The sequence below is a fragment of the Ambystoma mexicanum genome, chromosome 7q, assembly GCF_040938575.1.
Source record: "Ambystoma mexicanum isolate Mex_15411 chromosome 7q, UKY_AmexF1_1, whole genome shotgun sequence".
In the NCBI taxonomy this organism is placed as follows: domain Eukaryota; kingdom Metazoa; phylum Chordata; class Amphibia; order Caudata; family Ambystomatidae; genus Ambystoma; species Ambystoma mexicanum.
Genome location: NC_090941.1, coordinates 1,039,192,402 through 1,039,210,983, shown reverse-complemented (window position 1 = coordinate 1,039,210,983; position 18,582 = coordinate 1,039,192,402). Strand labels below are relative to the sequence as shown.

Here is an 18,582-nt window from a genome sequence, read left to right as displayed (position 1 = left end):
GTCTAGCAGGCAATGCTCTATGAATTCTTGGGTTCTTTGGTAGACGTACGTTTTAACCACCAGTGTAGACTCCAGAAACCGATGCAGATGGCACTTGCTTGGGTTGGACCATTCTTGGCAATTTCCAGAGCAGCAGCGATGCAGGATTCCCACATCACCCTCAGCCAGCATCTGAAGATGGTCAGATTGGTGAAAACCCCCCACGAAAAAGATTGAAGAGCCAGCCATTAAGGTGTGGTCACAGGATTTGAGGCAGCATGGCCTCTGTAGCTTTCTAGGTGACTGAACCAGAGCATTTGCCTGTAGTGAATATGGTCAGGTTGGTTAAAGTGAGCCTTCAGTGTCCTGGCAGCATAGGGACACTTCTGGGTCCAGCAATGCAGTTGGGCTTCAGCAATAAGGAGCAGAGTGTTTGATTCTGGTCTTTTGAGAGGCAGACCACCCCTACCAAATCAGATATCTGGACATCAAAGGGACCAGTGACAAAATATGGTCACCTTCTCATATCGAAAAGAAGGACGAGAGATTGCCATGTTACACCACCTCCACCACCACACGCCCAGGTCTCTGACGCAACAACCTCCATTTGATTAATGTAGAAAATGACACCAGCCAAGCCACATGACTAACAGACCTAGACCTTTCACTGTGAGCATGCTTAAGGCAGCACACAAAAACAGGACCAATGAGGTTTGGCTCAGATTAAACTTGGTGGGGAGATAAAGCAATAAAGCCAGAAAAGCCAATACAAAGTACACAGGGCTACCACATGTGCTTATGGCATCTGTGGCTTGTAATGTGTTTTTGGTTAAAGAAGTGTGTTCAATAACCCCAGGGATGAACAGAAAGGTGGCGGGAGAAGAACCCGGAACCCTGGTTCCCTAGTAGGGGCATATTTGACACACTGTTCAACTTCTGCTTCAGTGTAATCGTACACCTGCTACACCCGCTATCCCCAAAGGACCAGTTCCTCCCCCTAAAAAGCACTAAACCTGGTTACTTGCATGCTCTCAAACTGCACCCATCCCCTCTGCTCATGTGGGTCCTATGCAGAACCCAACTCTCAAGTTCCTTCCTCTGGTCCAAACAAAAGATCATGGGCTGTGAGCGCACCACCCACGATGTACCACCAATCCTGAATACCCACATTTGAAACTACTCTGCTTACTGTTTTAGTGTTTATATACTGTAAACTAGGTTCCAATGTCAAATACAACAAAACAGTCAAGAAATGGCTTGGCTGCAGGAATACTGCTAGAAAGCCCCATTCAACTATCACACTCCACATATATGCAAGCTGTTGCTTCACAGTTCAGAAACCCTACATCAGTCATTTCTCCTCTCTGGCCCTGGCCTCTAGTCAAGACTGTTCTTAACTAGGCTTCCATTTCAGCTGCACTGTAACCAAACAAAGCACAATTTAAGCATTGTGGCAGATTGCACCAGTAAGGACAGTTTTCGAAAGTCCACCCAGGGACTTTCGAAACGGCAATACTCTTAGAAGGCTGTACCACCTAGACGTTGGCAGCAATGACAGCAGCCCGGCTTATCGAGACATGCTGTAGATGGGTTCAAAGAAACACCGATTTATCGTATAAATAATGGATTATTGTATACACAGGCAAAGCGACCTCTTTGGAAAGCCAAGTACTATTATCATTCATAACAATTATAAAACCAACACAACGGTATGCAAACTAAAGCATAAATGTTATTTAAAATAGCCGTATGAATTGAAAGGCGAGTAAATCCTAGTGATACACATTTAGATGCAGAATGCTACTCCTGGAGAGTAAAACCAGAATTACACTAATTCAAGGGAGCAGACCCTAATGGTAACCTATAGTGTTACTCTCGGGAACACTAGTTATACCAACACTGTTACAACTATACACCTTGCAACATATGTAAACAGTTACTCAAATTACTTTTTAGAACAGTTCAAAAAGTACACACTTTTCAGAAGGGCAGTTGGCTATTCATGTAGAAGTAAACTCAGGATACACATTTAGAAGGCACTAAGCTATTCAAGGTGGGTAGCAGCTTATTGGTCAAACTTTTACAGGAATCTACCAATTATACTTTTCAGAAGAGAACACAATTTTAAGGGCAGTAAATAAATACTTTTCAGAGGGGCAAAAAGCAAATCTAGGTGAGAACACCGTTTTAGACCAGGCACTAAGTAGTTCAGGGTAAGCAAAACCCAATGTTACACTTTTAGAATGGCAGCAGCAAGTTGAGTAAACACTTGGTAGCCTTCACACTATTCAGTTTCAGGAATAACAAATACCAAATCAATTACTTCAGTGGAACACAAGTCAAAGAAAATAACCTTTTAGAGGGTCAACAAGCAACTCAAAGTTAAGTATTTAGTGACACCAACTTATTCTGTTTGAGGAAACGTTTGTGTGCAACACCTTTACAAGTAAGTACTTTGCAACAGTTACTTATAACGCATGCGTGATATCAGGCTGAAGAGGGACCCTGGTGGTCCAGGAGCCAACAGTAGGCGGTTCAGGATAGGGCTCAGATGCAGAAAGTCAGAGCGCCACAGGATCTCGAACAATAAGTGTTCAGGGACTTTGTAGAAGGTTCCCTAGATGCGTTACAGCTTTAGACCTGGCTGAACGGCACGGGAGAAATCCCACCCTCAGCCACACAGGATCGACAAGGCTTTAAGTTTATTACCCAAGCATAGACAGTGCCTCCGCAGTAAGAAGTTTGCAGACGCAGCAGCACAGGACCCAGTCTCTGGATTCTTGGTTGTGGTGACTACAGAACGGACACTGGATGGGACCTTGCAGCAGTCGACAAAAAAGGCTCCCAATAAAGGATTCTTCATTGCTACATGTGGCTCTGGTGCCCTTTTCAAGGTACCAGATGAAAAATGGTTGTCGCCGGTCGGATTCGGTTCACTCTCAGTCCAGCACTTTGCACTTCAGGGATTCAGGTCTCTAGGGGTCCAGCAGCAGTCCAAGATTTCAGCAATAATCTGACTTCTGAAGATGTTGCACAGCACTCAGGCTCAAGGTGCCATGATGTTGGCGGTTTGCAGCCCACATGTCGTGGGATGGCTTGCTTTGCAGGTCGTCATGACCAAAAGGTCAATAGTCACTGGGTCCGAGTGGTTGTCTTCAAGACAGAAGAGGCTCTGGTTACATAGCCGGCATCTCTGGTCGCTGGAATCAGCTACAGCCGTCTCCTCTTGATCTTACTCTTCAGATTCAGCTCCAGTGGTCGACTTTCAGCTTCCAGAATTGGACAGTTATACGGAAGACACAAATTCGACAAACTCTCCCTGCAGTTTACAGAAAGGGGCAGATGGAACCGCCAGTCACCCCAGTGGGAAACTGGTTTCGCTCAGGCACACAAGACAAAGGGCTGCAGAGTTTTGATTCCTCACTACCCTTCCTACCTTCAGTCTATACAAAGGGTTCCCACCGAAGACAAAACTTCCACCAGGACCTCCCCCACCCAGGACAGCAGAAGACCCAAGACAAAACAAGCACAATACAAACAGCAACATTTAGAAAAGCCACCATTCTAATAGAATGGTGACCCTTTTGCGCATTACCACAGCTTGTTTTACAGCCTGTGTGCAATATTAACACAAACGTCATTAAAGTATGCCCACTGCGACCAGCAGTTAGCTTGTCACAGCAACTGAAATGTTACTGGAGTAGTGAGAAAGTCCCCAGAACTCGTGGGGGTTGTAGGACAGTCATTCTAACGTCCAAATGAGGGCTTCATAAAACTATATTGAGGCAATACAAATCTTAAGACATTCGGTATCGTAGACCGAGCAACCGGGCTCATTTTATGAGGGAGCGAAAGCTGTAGATTGTTACAAGGCAATTGTAGCATATATATATGGTCCAAATAAACTGATACACCAAGTATTGTAAAAATAGGTAATTTTACATACAAGTAGGCAATATAAATCTTGGTCAAGTACATACTAGAACATAAGTCATAAAAACAAACCTCAGCCAGTCAAGGGGAGTCAAACCCAATATAACATTAAGAATGTAATTACGCTATTCAGGAGTAAAACTAGCGCACACCTTGGATGCTTTAATCGCAGACCACCCTCACTGACACTCCCCTACCCTGCCAGTCTCCTCAACAGTCATTCGACCCATGAAGTGAGCGTCAGTCGCTGCGTTTGCTTCCTCCTTCATCCCTGCTCCACCCCTTCAATGCTCTCCTCTGACTCTGTTCCAACTAACCTCCAACTCCACCCTAGACATCCTTGCCCAGTCATGAGGATCCGCATGAAACCTGACTCCAAATGCAACTTTTGGTAGGACTCCGACTTAACTGCTTTCAAATGACAGTGGCAGAGGGGAAGTGGCAAACATCTAGCTCACCCCCGACAAACTGGCCTGCCACTGCTCCAATAAGAGGGCACATGTCCAAACCTGCATCTCTGGAGCCACCAATAACACTGCTAATCTGCAAGGAACTTGCCAATCGTACTGCAGTCTCCTACTCTTCCACGGCCATGTGCTCTGAACTGGCCTCCCACTTTTCCTCCAAACTGTTCCCTGCTCCCCCTGCACCCCCCCAACCACAGACCTTTGCCCTCCCCCAGCCCCCAATGCCCTCTCCCATTGCACCAGAGATCTAGAGTTGTCTGCTCTATGAAAGTCTCCTCTAAACAGGTCCTACCCTGCTCCTCCAGAACCATCAAAGCCAACATTGCCACTCACCCCAGCCTTGGCTGACCTCTGCAACTGCTCTTGCCACAGGTTCCTTCCCTCAGCCCTTAAGCACCCTCTTGTGCACACTCCTAAAAAAAAAAATGTGTTGCAAGGCTAACTATCGCCCCATCTCCATCACCTCCTTCATGGAAAAGCTGGTCATCCCCAACTGACCCTCCACACCAAAATGGTGCTGAACACCCATGAAGACCAACTTGGACCCTCTGTTCTGATCCTTCATCTTTCTTCTGCTTTTGACAGTCAACCACAACATTTTCTTAAGTCGCCATGATACCCAGGCATCAAGGACAGGGCACTGGCCTAGCTGACCTTTCTAACAAACCTTCCCAAGTGCAAATGGGTCCGTTTCTCTCCACCTCTTCGCTACCTGTGGCGTCCCTCAGGGATCCATCCTATCGCCATGGCTCTTCAACATCTACCTGGCACCTCAGAGGTCCATTTTCTCCCCTCATTTCTAGTGTTATGCAGACAGCTCTTTCAGGGTGTCTTCCCCTTCTTATTCCTCCTTCATACCCGAATACTATTCGGGCATGGTGCTCTTCCAAAGATTGCTGCCTTAGACAGATGCTACTCATTGGGATGCCCGCTCCTCGTGTCCCCACATCACTCTTTGGCTAGACTTCTTGGTTCCTCACCCCTCCTCTCCACACATCATAGACCTTGCCAAGTTCAGCTCTGCAGGGGCATTATACCTTTGCTAACCTTCCCCCAGAAGCTCAAGGTCTACAAAGTCCTGGTTCTCTTTAGGCTGGACTACTGCAATAGCCTCTCAGCCTCCTCAACGTGCATCTTTCCTCCCTTCAACTAACCAGACTAGGACTGAAACTTATGCTTGGCCTGAAACCCAGGGACTACATTTCTCGATTCCATAAAAACTCTCCACTGGCTCCCGGTGACAGCAGGGATCAAATGAATGCATCATCCACAAGACTGTCTGGTGCCTGCTGCTCCAACTCTGCAGGTCAAACGTTTCTCCAAGCAGATAGAGAGATAGACTACTTTCCTCGGCTGGCCCCTCCATCCCCGACTTGGGCCAGATCTTACAGAAACGGCTTTCCTTTTCTCCTCTTTCCCTCTCCCATGCTAAACTCTCGGCTGCTGCGACTGGGGCCTGGTCCCTTAAAGAGTCATACAGGGGCCAGACCAGCACCCCCACACCCAATGAGCACTTGCCCTCGGGCACCCTTACCCGGACTCTTTCAACTTGGTCCCCTGTCCACCACACTCAATCCCCCCCCCTTTCCCCTGGCCACCTCGGCCCTACCAGCACTTGCCCCTCTACTTCCCACCCCTTTGACATCACCTAGTTGTGCACTTGCATTGTAGGATTGTCACAAGGTCATTATAGCAGTTCTTTGTACATTTGTGATTACCATATCTCCCCCCCCCCATCCCCAAACCACCTCTTGTCTAGTCAGACTTTTAGAATACAGTGAGTATCAAGGGAAGCAGACACGATTGGTCTGAACAGTGTTATTCACTTCCAGAATCACTTAAACCAACACCACAAGTATATAACTTAAAACATGTATCCTTCTACAACTGTTAATTTGTAGCACACAGTTCAGAGATAGAACATGAACTGATACTTTTCAGAGGGCAGTAAGCGACTCATGGACAAGTAACAACCTACTAAACTATTTTAGAAGCGCATTAAAGCAATTCAGGGTAAGCATAATCCAACGGTACAGTAGAAGAGCAGGAGTTATTCTGGGTCAGTATAACTATTGGTATATAGACTATTTCTAATACAGGAATAGACCGTTTAAACAAGGACACCTTTAGAAAGTGTAGGATACAATTCTAGGTTTAAGAACTCTTGCAGACTTAAGAAAGGTCATCAGCAGTTCAATGTAAGGACCAATATACTTTTCAGAAGGGTAGTATGCAACTGTAACAAGTAATCACGCCAAGATGGTTTTAAATATGCACTAAGCAAATCAGGGATAGCAAAACCCAATGAACACTTCTGCTAGTCAAGGGAGGCAACCCCTATTAAGCTTTAACACTGCTTTTCAGAATAATAAAACAGTACCATCATAATAACTTTTGAAGAGTGAAACGCGATTCAAAAGCAACAAACAGTAACTTCAGGACACCAACTTATTCTGTTCATGAATAAAAATCACTTATTTTCAAGACAGAAGCCTTTTCTTTTAAAGTACCTCCCCATTCTAGAGCACGAGTTCACAGGTAGAAGAGGGACCCTAGAGGAGGTCTAAAATCCAGCTGTAGAAGGATAGGGTTCAGATGCAGGAAAGTCTATTCCAGAGGATCTCGAACAAGTACCTGCTTCAGTTAGTGAAAAGTGTTCAGGAACTTCAAAGAAGGATCCCTATAGGTGTTTCAGCGTTTGGCCTAGGCAAACGGTATGGGCAAACTCCCAAACACATAAATAAGTCAAAGGAGCAACAAGACGAGGTTAGTATTAATGAAGCCAAAACCATACCCGAGCGAAGAAAGAGCTTGAGATGAGCCGCCTTCCTGCGACAGCAACACAGTATCTGGTCCCTGCCGACAGGAGAGGCTGCCAACAAAGGATTCTTCGAGGTTTCTAACAGCTCTGAAGATGTGGCGCCCTTTTGCAGGTACCCGTAACGAATATCTGATGCTCTTCTCTCCACCCAGTACTCTGGTGAGGGGACTGCAGGGAATCAAATCATGTCTCTGGAGGTCCAGCATGTCAGCATGAATCATCTTCGGGAGACCATGCACCGCACACTGGCTCGAGGTCCCTGGATATTGGCGGTTTGCAGCACAGTAAGGTTACAGCTCGTCGAGGGATGGTTTGAAATGCACATTGAGACTAGTGGGTCCCACCAGCCTCTGGGGGTGGAGTGGTCTACGGGACACCAGGTCAATTTGAAGGAATGGTTACACCAGGTTAGATTACAAAGCACACTCCAGTCGCTGGACTTTGTTAGCCATATTTTCTTCCTCTTCGGTTTGGTTCCAGTGGTCGACTTAGCAGCTTGCAGAATCAGACCACTTAACAGAAACTCCAGCATAACACCTGCAAACTCACCATGCGGTTTACAGAAAGGGGCGTCTGGCTGTCCAATCATGTCTGGCAAACTGGAAGACAATGGGCTGCAGAGTTTTGGACTCCTACCTTGCTTCCTGACTTCCCAGACACTGGAGCCTCGGCGCGAAACAAAGGGTTCCCGCCAAAGACAAAACCAACCAGCACCTCCCCCAATTAAAACGGCAGAGGAAGACTCAACAAGTATACTTAAAAAGGCAAAAAAAGGGATACAACCATTTTAGCAGAATGGTGACCCCCCTGGACATACAGCTCATTTGAGAGCCTGCGAGTGATACGTCCTTAAGATATAACCACTGCTACCAGCCATTAAGTTAACTTGCTATTGTAACAAACGTTGCAATGTCAATGAGAAGGATAGTGTTAACCTCCCCAGCACTCCAGGGGGCTGGAAATCCCATTGAGAACAGCAGTCCAGCCGAGTTAAAGCCCAAAGGTGCAACCCAGCCAAAGCCCAAAAGTTACAGGCAACTATAAATCCATACACAAAGGTCACCCATAAAGAGTACAAGAGGCGAGGAGGAAAAGAGTATTCACATCTTACCCAACAGGGCTGGTCTGTTCTCAAAATATAAAGGGGATGGAAATACGCCTCTACCCTGGGGAACAGTAGTTCACCCACAGTAAATCAAGAGAAAACAAAAAGGTAAGCCCAAGGGGCAACCCAGCACAGAAAGTGCTGTGTGCTGCCACAGTAAAAAGTAGATGTGCAAAAAGGTCATAGGAAAGGATCTCAAAAAACACTGAAGAGCCAGCAAAATGATACCCATATGTTCGAGTGGTGAAGGTTCCCAACTCAAGGAACAAGTCAAAAAGAATGCACAAGTTCAGCAAAAGGTTCTGGGTATCTCACAGGTAGAAATGAAAATCGAACCCAACCTCCAGTCACAAAGTGGTATAAAAAATAAATAAAAAAAGCCAAGTTGTGTAGCGCTAGGAAGCCATGAGAACAAATAGCCTGGGATACATTAACAAAATTAGTTTGTAAATAGGTGCAAGAATTGTGGCTACAAAAAACATAATATCCAAGATCAGTTAGATGAAGTTGGAGTAGAAAAATCGTTACCTGGATAGCTGTGGGCGATTTGTCCCAGCATTGAAGAGTGTGGGGGATGCATGAGTGAACCACTTCTCCGACAGAAGGTTGTAGGTTTCAATTGCAGCTTCAATGTCATGTTTGTGAATGCCAACAGACACTCGCATCAGCATGTGCTGAGGACGCTCTGCCACTACAGAAGCAGAAAAGAAATGTGCATACATAATTTGGACAAAGAGCCAATACCAAAATGTCATAATTGCAATAGTGCCTGCCTAACTGGGAACAATGCTGTATAGCTTCAATTAATGATTCAATAATGGGGCTCATAAAAGTGAAGACCTAGTACCACAAGCTGCATCCAAAAAGGACTATATTCAGCGTGTTTAAGAGCCAACAAAGGACAGCTCCAGAAGGAAGCCAATTAACCAAATCTTTGTAAAGGAATAATCTGTGACCAAGAGTTACGCTAACAGTGTGCTACAGTAACCCACAAACTGAAATGGTGATGCAAAAGCATCAGTTTCATGAAGAGGCTAAACTGGCAGGACTAGGCCCTACAAAGGGGGTGGCATTAGGAGCATCAAGCCAAACAAACAAAAGTAGGCGAAAATATTCGCTTACTGAAACCCTTCTGGTGGGAAAGGTCCAAAGGATGCCACTACACACCTGTGTAACACCAACCTTTCCTTCATAGGGTACCACTGAATAAAGGTTTTCCATTCTGTCCACAGACAGGTTCTAGGCACTTTTAGACAATGACGGTCTGACATGAAACTCATTACATGGCAGAGCAAAGCTCAAGAGTCATTAGTCAGGTCAGAGCATGCACCCATCGCCGTCCCCCCAGAGCTGTGACAAATCTTACTCACCTTTTCCACTAGCTTTCAACAAGTAGGACCGTTCTAGAGTCTATAAAAAGAAAAAATGCCCCATCAACCACATGTACGAAACGTTATCAGAATACACAATTAAAAGGATTCAATGTACCAAATTAAGATGCTTAGCAAGTGCTTAAGTACTTTTATGTGGCCATTTCTCTCTGCAAATTGGGGTGCATAGCCAAGTAGGTGTCACTTCAAAAGAGTCTCGTCGATCAGAGTAGGTTCAACCAGATTTGGGAGGGGAAACATTCTAAGGCATAGCTTCAACATTGAATACCACCACATGCAAGTACAGGTGGGTTTGTGGTTTTAAGACAATCGAACCAAGATGGATATGGCTCCTGGCAACAGAGGGTAGGTGACGGGACCCAAATCTCGATAGTGGACACCCACCTTGACAGTACTAAATGCAAAGTTTTGATACAGATGTTGTGGCAGTTCCAAGATCAGGCAGCATTCATGCAGCTCTACAAATAAGCAGTACACGTCACCAGAAACATGTAATGAGTTTTAATCGGAAGATCACATTTTACTCTTCATATTCCCATCTTCTGGGACCTGTGCACGACGCACATAATAGAAATGAAGTTGAATTAGTCTGGAAACATTCCATTAGCTGGATGACATAGGCTTAACTTGCTTGTAAGTACTTTTCCGAAAGACCACAGTTCTCTACATGAAAGAGGAAGCATAACTTGAGTATGTGTGTAAAAAAGCACACCAAGTTATCAGTAAGAAAGTTTGGGCATCCCCCACACTGAAAAGGGGAGAAAAAAAGTCACACTAACAAGGCTATGCTGCCTTGCTTTAACAATCCTGAAAGGAATTCGGGGGACAAGGGGGTGGGGGGGGGGGAGTTGGCAGAGGCAAAGAGAGGAAGGGTGCAACACTTGATTATCACTCATTTCCAACCACCACTGCATTTATTTGGTTTGGCAACCTGTGAATAATAGACTCTGGTTAAACCAGTGTTCCAGTACACAAAACAAAATGGGCTACAGGGACAGCATATCTTTCGACTTCAAAGGGAGTGAAATAGTTTGCCAACATACGAGGAAGTATAGTCCATGCAGACATAGCACAACATGCGTGAAGACTAGTAATTAAAAGAAACTTAGGAGCAGAGGAACTACAACACACCAGAAAGGCATTGAAATGCTACTTACCTTAAACCCAAAGAAATTGTAGGAAAAGTCTCGATCGTAGATTATGGCAGAGTTCAGACGCTTAAAGAAATACATTAAAAAGTGTTTAAAAAATGTAAAGGGAACAGAAAACCTGCTGGTCACTAAACTCAATAGTATATTTAGCAACAAGCAGAGTCTAAATGCTAAGACTCTCCCAATGAGGAATATTACTAAATATGTACCCATTCAGATTTTAGACTCATTTCAGTACCAGCTCTTACTCCTTCATACCCCAAACCCACACTTTGGGTAAAACGGTAAAGAGTATGTTGAGCACATGCATTTTATAGTATATAGAAACTAATGAAGTCAAAGAAGCAATGAGCTAGTGGGAAGCAAACACCTCGGCTCAGTAAACAAATGCATTTTTACAGTAGTGCAAGTTTACAGTCTGGGGCAGGAGGGAGTGAACAGGTGCCAGGATGGTTCCATGGTGTTGACGACTACCTGTTACTCATCTTAACTGACACAAAATAGTTTTACATGGTATGGCCAACCCTTTGGGTTAGCGTGCATTGCCGGTTTCTTAGATGAAGCATTAATTTAGTCCGCAAATTTACTAATACAGTTTCATGTATGAATAATGGTGCAAGCATGGATTAGTCCAACTATACAGTTATTAAATGCAGCCAGTCACTAAGCAGTGTGGTGAATTGGGTTTAGTTTTATTGAACTTTACAAAATATTAGTATACAGGATGCAGTGGAAAAGTTAGGCACTTTTAGCACAAAATAATGGGGCATGTATTCCCATAAGGAGGGTGGAGCAGTAATCCAGTCTACTAAGGTCTAGTATAGAGAGCAGGGTTAGATTGCTAAAGTACGCCACTTCAGCCTAAAGTGTAACTTCAGGAACTGCAGCATCAACACCTGGTACCAAATCGCATGTAGATGGCTCATGGGAAAGGGGCTGAGGGGGAAAAAAGAAGCTTAGTGCCAGCCACATGGGACGAGGGACAACAAAGGAGGAGTTTCGAGCATGACGCATCCGAGACAGACACCACACATTGCCGAGTGGTTGGGGCAGAGGATTTGCCATTGCTATACGAGATGAGACTAGCCAAATAAGAGGCAACCCAGACAAGGCTTGTGGTCTGGAAGCCAAGGTTAGGGGCAGCGAGGAAATACGAATGCCAGACAGTGGGAAAGGCAGCAAAGCAGTGGGCACGACAGAGGGGAAGTAGTTGGAAGGGTGCAGTTTACATGGCGTGTGGTTTGCAATACTGAAGATGAGCAAAACGATGACGCCCTTGAAAAAGGCTGAGTATTCCAGGGACAAGTCAGTCATGTACGTGGAGGACACAACGTCCTTTCTAGGCAAGTCATGTGCTAATGGTTGTTGAAGTGGCGATCACAAACGGTATTTGTCCTATATGTTGGGGCTACAAAAAAACCTCGTGCCCCCCACAATTCTGGGAAGATCACCAAGTTTCTAAAATTATGTCCACTTGACAGAAGTCTGGAATGCACAGGAACAGTGGCATACATTGCTTTCAAAGGTTTGCAATAAGAGTGACTGTTTCCTATACATTGCACTTACAGAAGGGTACTTTGTCAATGGTAGAACATTACAATAAAACCAATGCACGACCTCAAAGTGTTGTGCAGAAAAACATCCATTATTCAGCATCTAAGTGGTAAACGAGGATGGACAGAAAACAAGTACTAATCATGCAACCTACGTCTTTGTTGGCAAGGACAATATCAAGGGTCTCCTTGGAAATCATGGGAGAGTGGCGGCCATTGAGTGGGTTGACGTAGTTGTAGAGGTCCTCCATGACATCTGCAAAAAAACAAAAACATGGAATCGGAGCAACCAAAAATCAAACCTACAAAAGAAAGTGTGTTCTAGCACCAAAACTAGAGTCACCTTACTCATAGGGCTAAGAACCTCATGTTAGGTAATTTGTAGAGTCCAGCTGGTGTGGCACTTTACAAGACAGCTCTTGGTATTAGGTAACCCACCTTTTAATATAGGCCTGTACTACACATGTTAATTCGAGTGAGCAGCTAGGCTCATCTTAAAAGCGGTAATGTGAGCTATAGAGCTGTACAATGAAATCAGTAAATGCAGGTATCCCATAAAACTAAGCTATAGTATAAATATTTATATAAACAAGTATAATTAGACAATCTTTAAAAACAGCAATAGTAACATTAATCCCAAAGTTACTATTCAAATTAACTAGAGCAATAAAGCAGGAGAGTAACTTCTCATAGGTTATACATCATTCAGGGACATCATTGGAGGTCAGTCATAACTGATCACCATTGCAATATGGAGTTAAGGAGAGAAACATTAGTTAGATCAGAAGATATTTTGTATCCAACAGTTAGATTCTTCCAGAGGGGTGTAGGCAGTCTTAGCCCAGCAATACTGTTCAACAATTGTAAATTGTAAGGGAACAAGCACTGCCAAAACCAATAGGTTCGGAAGGTGGCCTTTAGGGAGCTAGGACAGCCAAGGTCAATGGGCCGATTCAAAGTTCTGATGCTCCTAGAAAATATTAGTCAATAGTTCAAATAGAAATATCACAGAAGCTCAATAGGCGTCATTTTGAAGCACAAGCTGTTTTTTTTTAAAGTACTCCCCAGCTAGGAAGCACCGCAAACGGCAAACAGGTAGATGTATCCCAAGCCCCACAGTACCTGTGAACTGAAGTATTAATTCCAGCTGGATGCCGTCATGTTGCAGTGTAGCAGACCCTTGTTCTTGGTCCTTGGTCGTGGTGACGAAAGGGAGGACGTCTGGCAGGCTTCTGCAGCAGACCTCGAGAGGGGGGGGCGGTACAGAAATAGATTCTCCCTCATTCAGCATCCTGTTGCGGTTTTGGTACCTTTTCCTCAGCGCAAGTTTTGTCTGGATTCGCACTTACTAAGACAATGCAGTTAATGATAGTCAGGGGTCTCCGGGCATTAGGATTCTGCAGCCATGGAAAGTCACAGCAAGTCGGAGGTAGCGCAAAAATGAGTCCCAAGGCTAGTTGGTCGGTCCACGTGTCCGGCACAGGTCTTCCCAGTCGAAACATTAACAGGGTCAGCACATCTGCAGGGCTTCTCCAGACACTTTGCTGTCCAGGAGGGTGCTGCTGGAGTCTTCACATCTGCGTCAGATGTTGTCCTCCAGTGGTCAGCTCTGCCTCTAGTCTAAAAAACCTTGCCTTAAGCAAGTTCACATTCTTTCACAGCCATAGCAAATAAAAACTGCTTTCACTCACGCACACCTAGAGACAAGGACATTTCGGGACCCTCCTTCACTTCCTGCCTTTACAGACACATGGAGCACGAGCAGGCTTCAGGTCCAAAAGCATCATGCACAAAGGACTCGAACCCGATTCAGAGTAAACGCACAGGAGGAACCGACAAGAAAGACAGGGTCCATTTTGAGGAATCAGCCTGCACATACATGGCACGAAGGTAGTAAATGAAAACCAAACACCGCCACCAAAAAGGTTATAGTCTCGATCAACTATATCTCCTCTTCTTTCCATCCTACTTGTAAGCCTTCTTATCCCTGGCTCTCCCTCATCTCCTAGCCATGCGGCGTCTCCTCAGTATTGAGCGTTGCTGGTTCAAATCCCCAGTCTCCCTAACCAAACCTTATCACTCGCTATATGACTCCTGCCTTAATTCAGCTAAACGCTCCTACTTTTCTAACCTTCACTCCCAAGCCTCTCATCCTCGTCGTATCTTTCAACCCCTCGTCTCCTCGCCCCCCCTCCTACAGCCCCTCTTTCTCCCGACTTTGCTAACTTCCTCTGAAATGTTTCTTTTTTGCCCAACGATCATCTGCTCTCCTTACTCCCATCCCCTTCCTCCTTGCATTCCCCCTCAACTTGCATGTCTGAATTTTCTCCCATCACTCCATCTGACGTTTCTCTCCTCTAACTAAATCCCACCCTACTGCCGCCCCTTCAGATCCCATCCCCACCCTTATTACCAAGGTTTAGCCCCCCCAACCCCCTCTTATTCCCCCACCCAACCTTCAATATGTCTCTCCACGGCCACCTTCCCTACTGCCTTCGCACGCCACTATTATCCCCATCCTTAAGCCTTCTACTAATTCCCTTCTTGCATCCAACTCGCCCAATCTCACTTCTACCTTCTCTCTAAATTACTCACACTAGTCTATTCTCAACTTTCAGCCTTCATCGCCAACCTCTCTCTCTCTCCTTCCCCCCTCTCAATCCGGCTTCCGCCCTAACACTTCACTGACTCTGCTCTTACCCATGTCCTCAACTCCCCCCTTACTGCTCGCCCCCCCCTCCTTGAGCTCTCTGCTTCTTTTGATACTGTCGATCACCCCTTCTCAATACTCTTTCCTCCAAGGCTCAGTCCTTAACTGGCTCTCCTCTACCTCTCCCACCGCTCATTCACCGTTTCTTGGGGCGGTCAAACCTCCACAATTCCCCAAGGCTCCATCCTCAGACCCCTTATTCTTCACTCCTCATCTCCTCTTTCTGAATTTCTCATCATTTCTACGCTGATGCCACTCAGCTGTTCCTCTCCTTTTCTTACCGCCATTAAAAACTGGATGTCATCTCATTATCTTAATACTGACAAGACTGAGGTCTTATTCATCCCTTTTAACACTTCCTCCTCTTCCATTTCCCCCCCCCCTTCTAATCTTCCCATTTCCACCCACACCTGGAATCTAGGATTCTACTTGGTCTTTCCTTTCCTCTACTCACCATATTTCCCTTACTTCTCACACGTCGCTACCACCCGTTTAATATCCGTAAAGTCCACTCGCCTTCCATGCTACCAAGCTCTTGATGTCCTCCCTCATCTTTGCTCGCCTTTTCTACTGTTCTCTCTTTTTCGGTCTCCCCGCCTCCCATCTTGCCCCCCTTAAATCCCTCTACCACTGCCATCCGTGCTCTCTCTCCCTATGAGTCCAACTCACTTTCCAACCTAGGCTGGCTTCCTTTCCACTCCCCAACAAATTTCACTTCCTTTGTCTTGCCTTTAAATCTCTTCATGACCTTGCCCCTCCTTACCTCTTCTCTCATTCTATACACTGCTCTCGCTCCCTTTGTTCTGCTGATCTCTTACTTTGTCCCCCCCACCTCCTTGTCCCTCTTTTCTGCTCCCTTCAGCTCTTTGCCCCCCTACATTTCCACCCATTTCTCCTTCCGGTCCTCCTTGAAATCACTTCACTCTCCTCCCTGACACCTTTCACCTCTCCTCCCAATACCCTCTTCCTTGTTCCCTTCTTTCACTCGTCTCCCATATGATCTCCATCCACCCTACTACTCCCTACTCTCGCCCTCTCCCTTTTCTTCATCTCCCTCCCCTTTCCTCTGCCTTCTCAAATGCAAATTGTTCCACATGCTGTTTTTCTGGTTTGATTCATGTACACTGTTTGCTTCTATGTTCGATGTTTCCTTGTTAAGCTGTAAAGCGCTTTGGATTAAAGCGCTATAAACAATACACAAATACAAGTGGGATCAAGGACCACTCCACATAGGGTAGTGTGTGCTGGACCCACAAAAAAGGTACAGACAAGAGTTATCTTACTATTCCTGGGAACAGTAGCTCACCCACAAAAATGCCTGTTCAATAGTTAGAAGTCCAAGGGACCTCAGTGGCACTGCACAAAAGGTGCTGTGTCACAATGCAAACAGCAGACGCATATGGAGTTTACCCTAACAGTAAAACATCCTAGTATGAAAACACATAAGAGAAGTCCCAATCGGGAGTTAATTAAAAAGCCCAGAGTCCAGCAAAAGAGCTGGGGGGGCAGGGGGGTCTCTAAAAAGTTAGCACAGAAGTGAAAATTCTCCCCAACACCTCAGCAGGAAACATTAATACAGGCTGCAATAAATGCTGTTCAACAATAGCGCATGCTCCAAGTACCCACTTTAGTGTAGACTTTAATCAGAAATATTTAGTGCGTACTACTAAACAAGGTTTTCAGATTGTAAGAATGGGGCAGGTAGCAATTCTTTGCTATTGACAAAGAGCAGAATTAAGCATCACCTCACAAGCTGCTTCAACCAAATCTCCCCCCACCTAAAGTGGTTTGTCTGTAATTCATTCTAGTGACCCAACAAGAAACAAATCCATAGGGTAGATCAAGTTACACACCGAGTCAAACCTTGGAAGGAGCAAGTGAGATTTATCTAGCTTTTTCATGTTTTACCTGGGAAAGCACATTTAAGCTGCTTCCCTGCTCAAACAGAATGGTGTGTGCCCAGAACACAAGATAGGAACACAGAGGTAAGAGAAGTTAGTCACATCAAAGCATCCTTGCTGTTCTTGTATCACATGTAATCTAGTGACTATTTTCCACCAACCGAGCCAACATGAGAATAAAAGTGCATGCCATCATGTTTATGAAGTAATAGCGACAATTATACATTTTCCATCTCCATGGTGGGATCTTCGTTCACAGAATAGAAAATTCTTCACCACCCTGTTGGTGGTAAAAAGCAGGACAGAGTCAAATTATACCATTTTCCTCATACAGAAAAAAAAAGATATGGATGCTTACCATGTGTGTGCACTCTTTGACGCCAATCAACATAATACTGAACATGTAAATATATGTACATGTTGCCGCCTTGAAAATTATTATTAAAACATTCCTTGCGATGGAGCGTTTTCACCCCTCGTGGGATGCGTCCCACCTCTCCCAGAGGGTGGCTGGTGTATACAGAATACGATCTATGTGGGCAGGATTACTTGCAAGACAGTAACCCTGGGTTTAATTGACTAAGTTGTGTTGGTCTGGTTAATTAGTTCTCTAGATAATAGCAGAAGGTTAAAAAGATAGGGTTTGCAGCCATGTCTCTGCTAGAAGGGAGAAGGTAGCAATATGAACTTTGGATGCAGTCCTGTGAACTACACTACTTCAATGAAGACAGTGAACGTTTTGCAAACAGTTTACTCACTTTTAGCAGGTATTAATAGCTTTCAAAAAGGGCTACATTTGTGCATGGGTTGAAAAAAAGAGTCCTCATGGACTCCTAAAAGCAGCAACTTCACCCACATCAGACTCAAGCCCATCAGCATGGGCACAAAATGGTTGCCAACGTCTGCTCAGTTATCACCCACGCAGCAGACATCGCCAACCTCAAAGCTACACAACCGTGACGCCATCTTCATCGCAAAGACTTGGCCGACACCCACATCCTAGACGTACTTCTACAGAATCCAACACAGACAAGACAGGCAGAGGCCTCAGTCACCACGAGACCGTGGTCCTGCACCAGACTATGTCAACAACATTCCAAGTCCTCTCCTGCCACTTCCCACTCTACCCGATGGACAGTGCTAGGTACCTAAAGTCCAACTGGTGTAGGACTTATTAGGGACGAAACTCTTAATATAGGCTGGCAGCCAGGCTTATCTAAGAAGAGAGTTAAGCGAGCTGTACAAAGACATCAGTTCATACAGATAACCAACCAACACGCACTAAAGTTATATCTAAACAAGTTAAACCTGCAAATCTAAAATGCAGCAACCAACAAGAACATTCAATTTGGATAACAATTAAGGAGGAACAATAAGTAAATTGTGTTATTCTTTACATATCCAGCACAGTGCGACGTCAGTAAAAGCACTTCATTTTGCAAAATTGAGGAAGGAGGAAGTAAAGGTTAAACTGAACACAAATAATTAACAAGCACACTCCAGAAGGATATAGGCTGTCTGGTTCCTAGCAATAAAAGTGTTCACAATTAAAACCTATGGGAGGACCAGGC

At 45.1% G+C, this 18,582-nt stretch overlaps 1 protein-coding gene across 1 annotated transcript in view; it reads right to left on the bottom strand.

Annotated features, from left to right (window-relative positions):
• Positions 1-18,582, bottom strand: part of RRM1 (ribonucleotide reductase catalytic subunit M1) — an 86,005-nt gene that overhangs the window by 51,091 nt on the left and 16,332 nt on the right. The window contains exons 4-7 of the mRNA XM_069640353.1: positions 12,556-12,656; positions 10,854-10,913; positions 9,676-9,715; positions 8,834-8,996 (exon numbers count right to left, since the gene is read on the bottom strand). Of these exons, the coding sequence (XP_069496454.1) occupies positions 8,834-8,996; positions 9,676-9,715; positions 10,854-10,913; positions 12,556-12,656 (364 nt within the window). The remainder of the gene's footprint in view (positions 1-8,833; positions 8,997-9,675; positions 9,716-10,853; positions 10,914-12,555; positions 12,657-18,582) is intronic.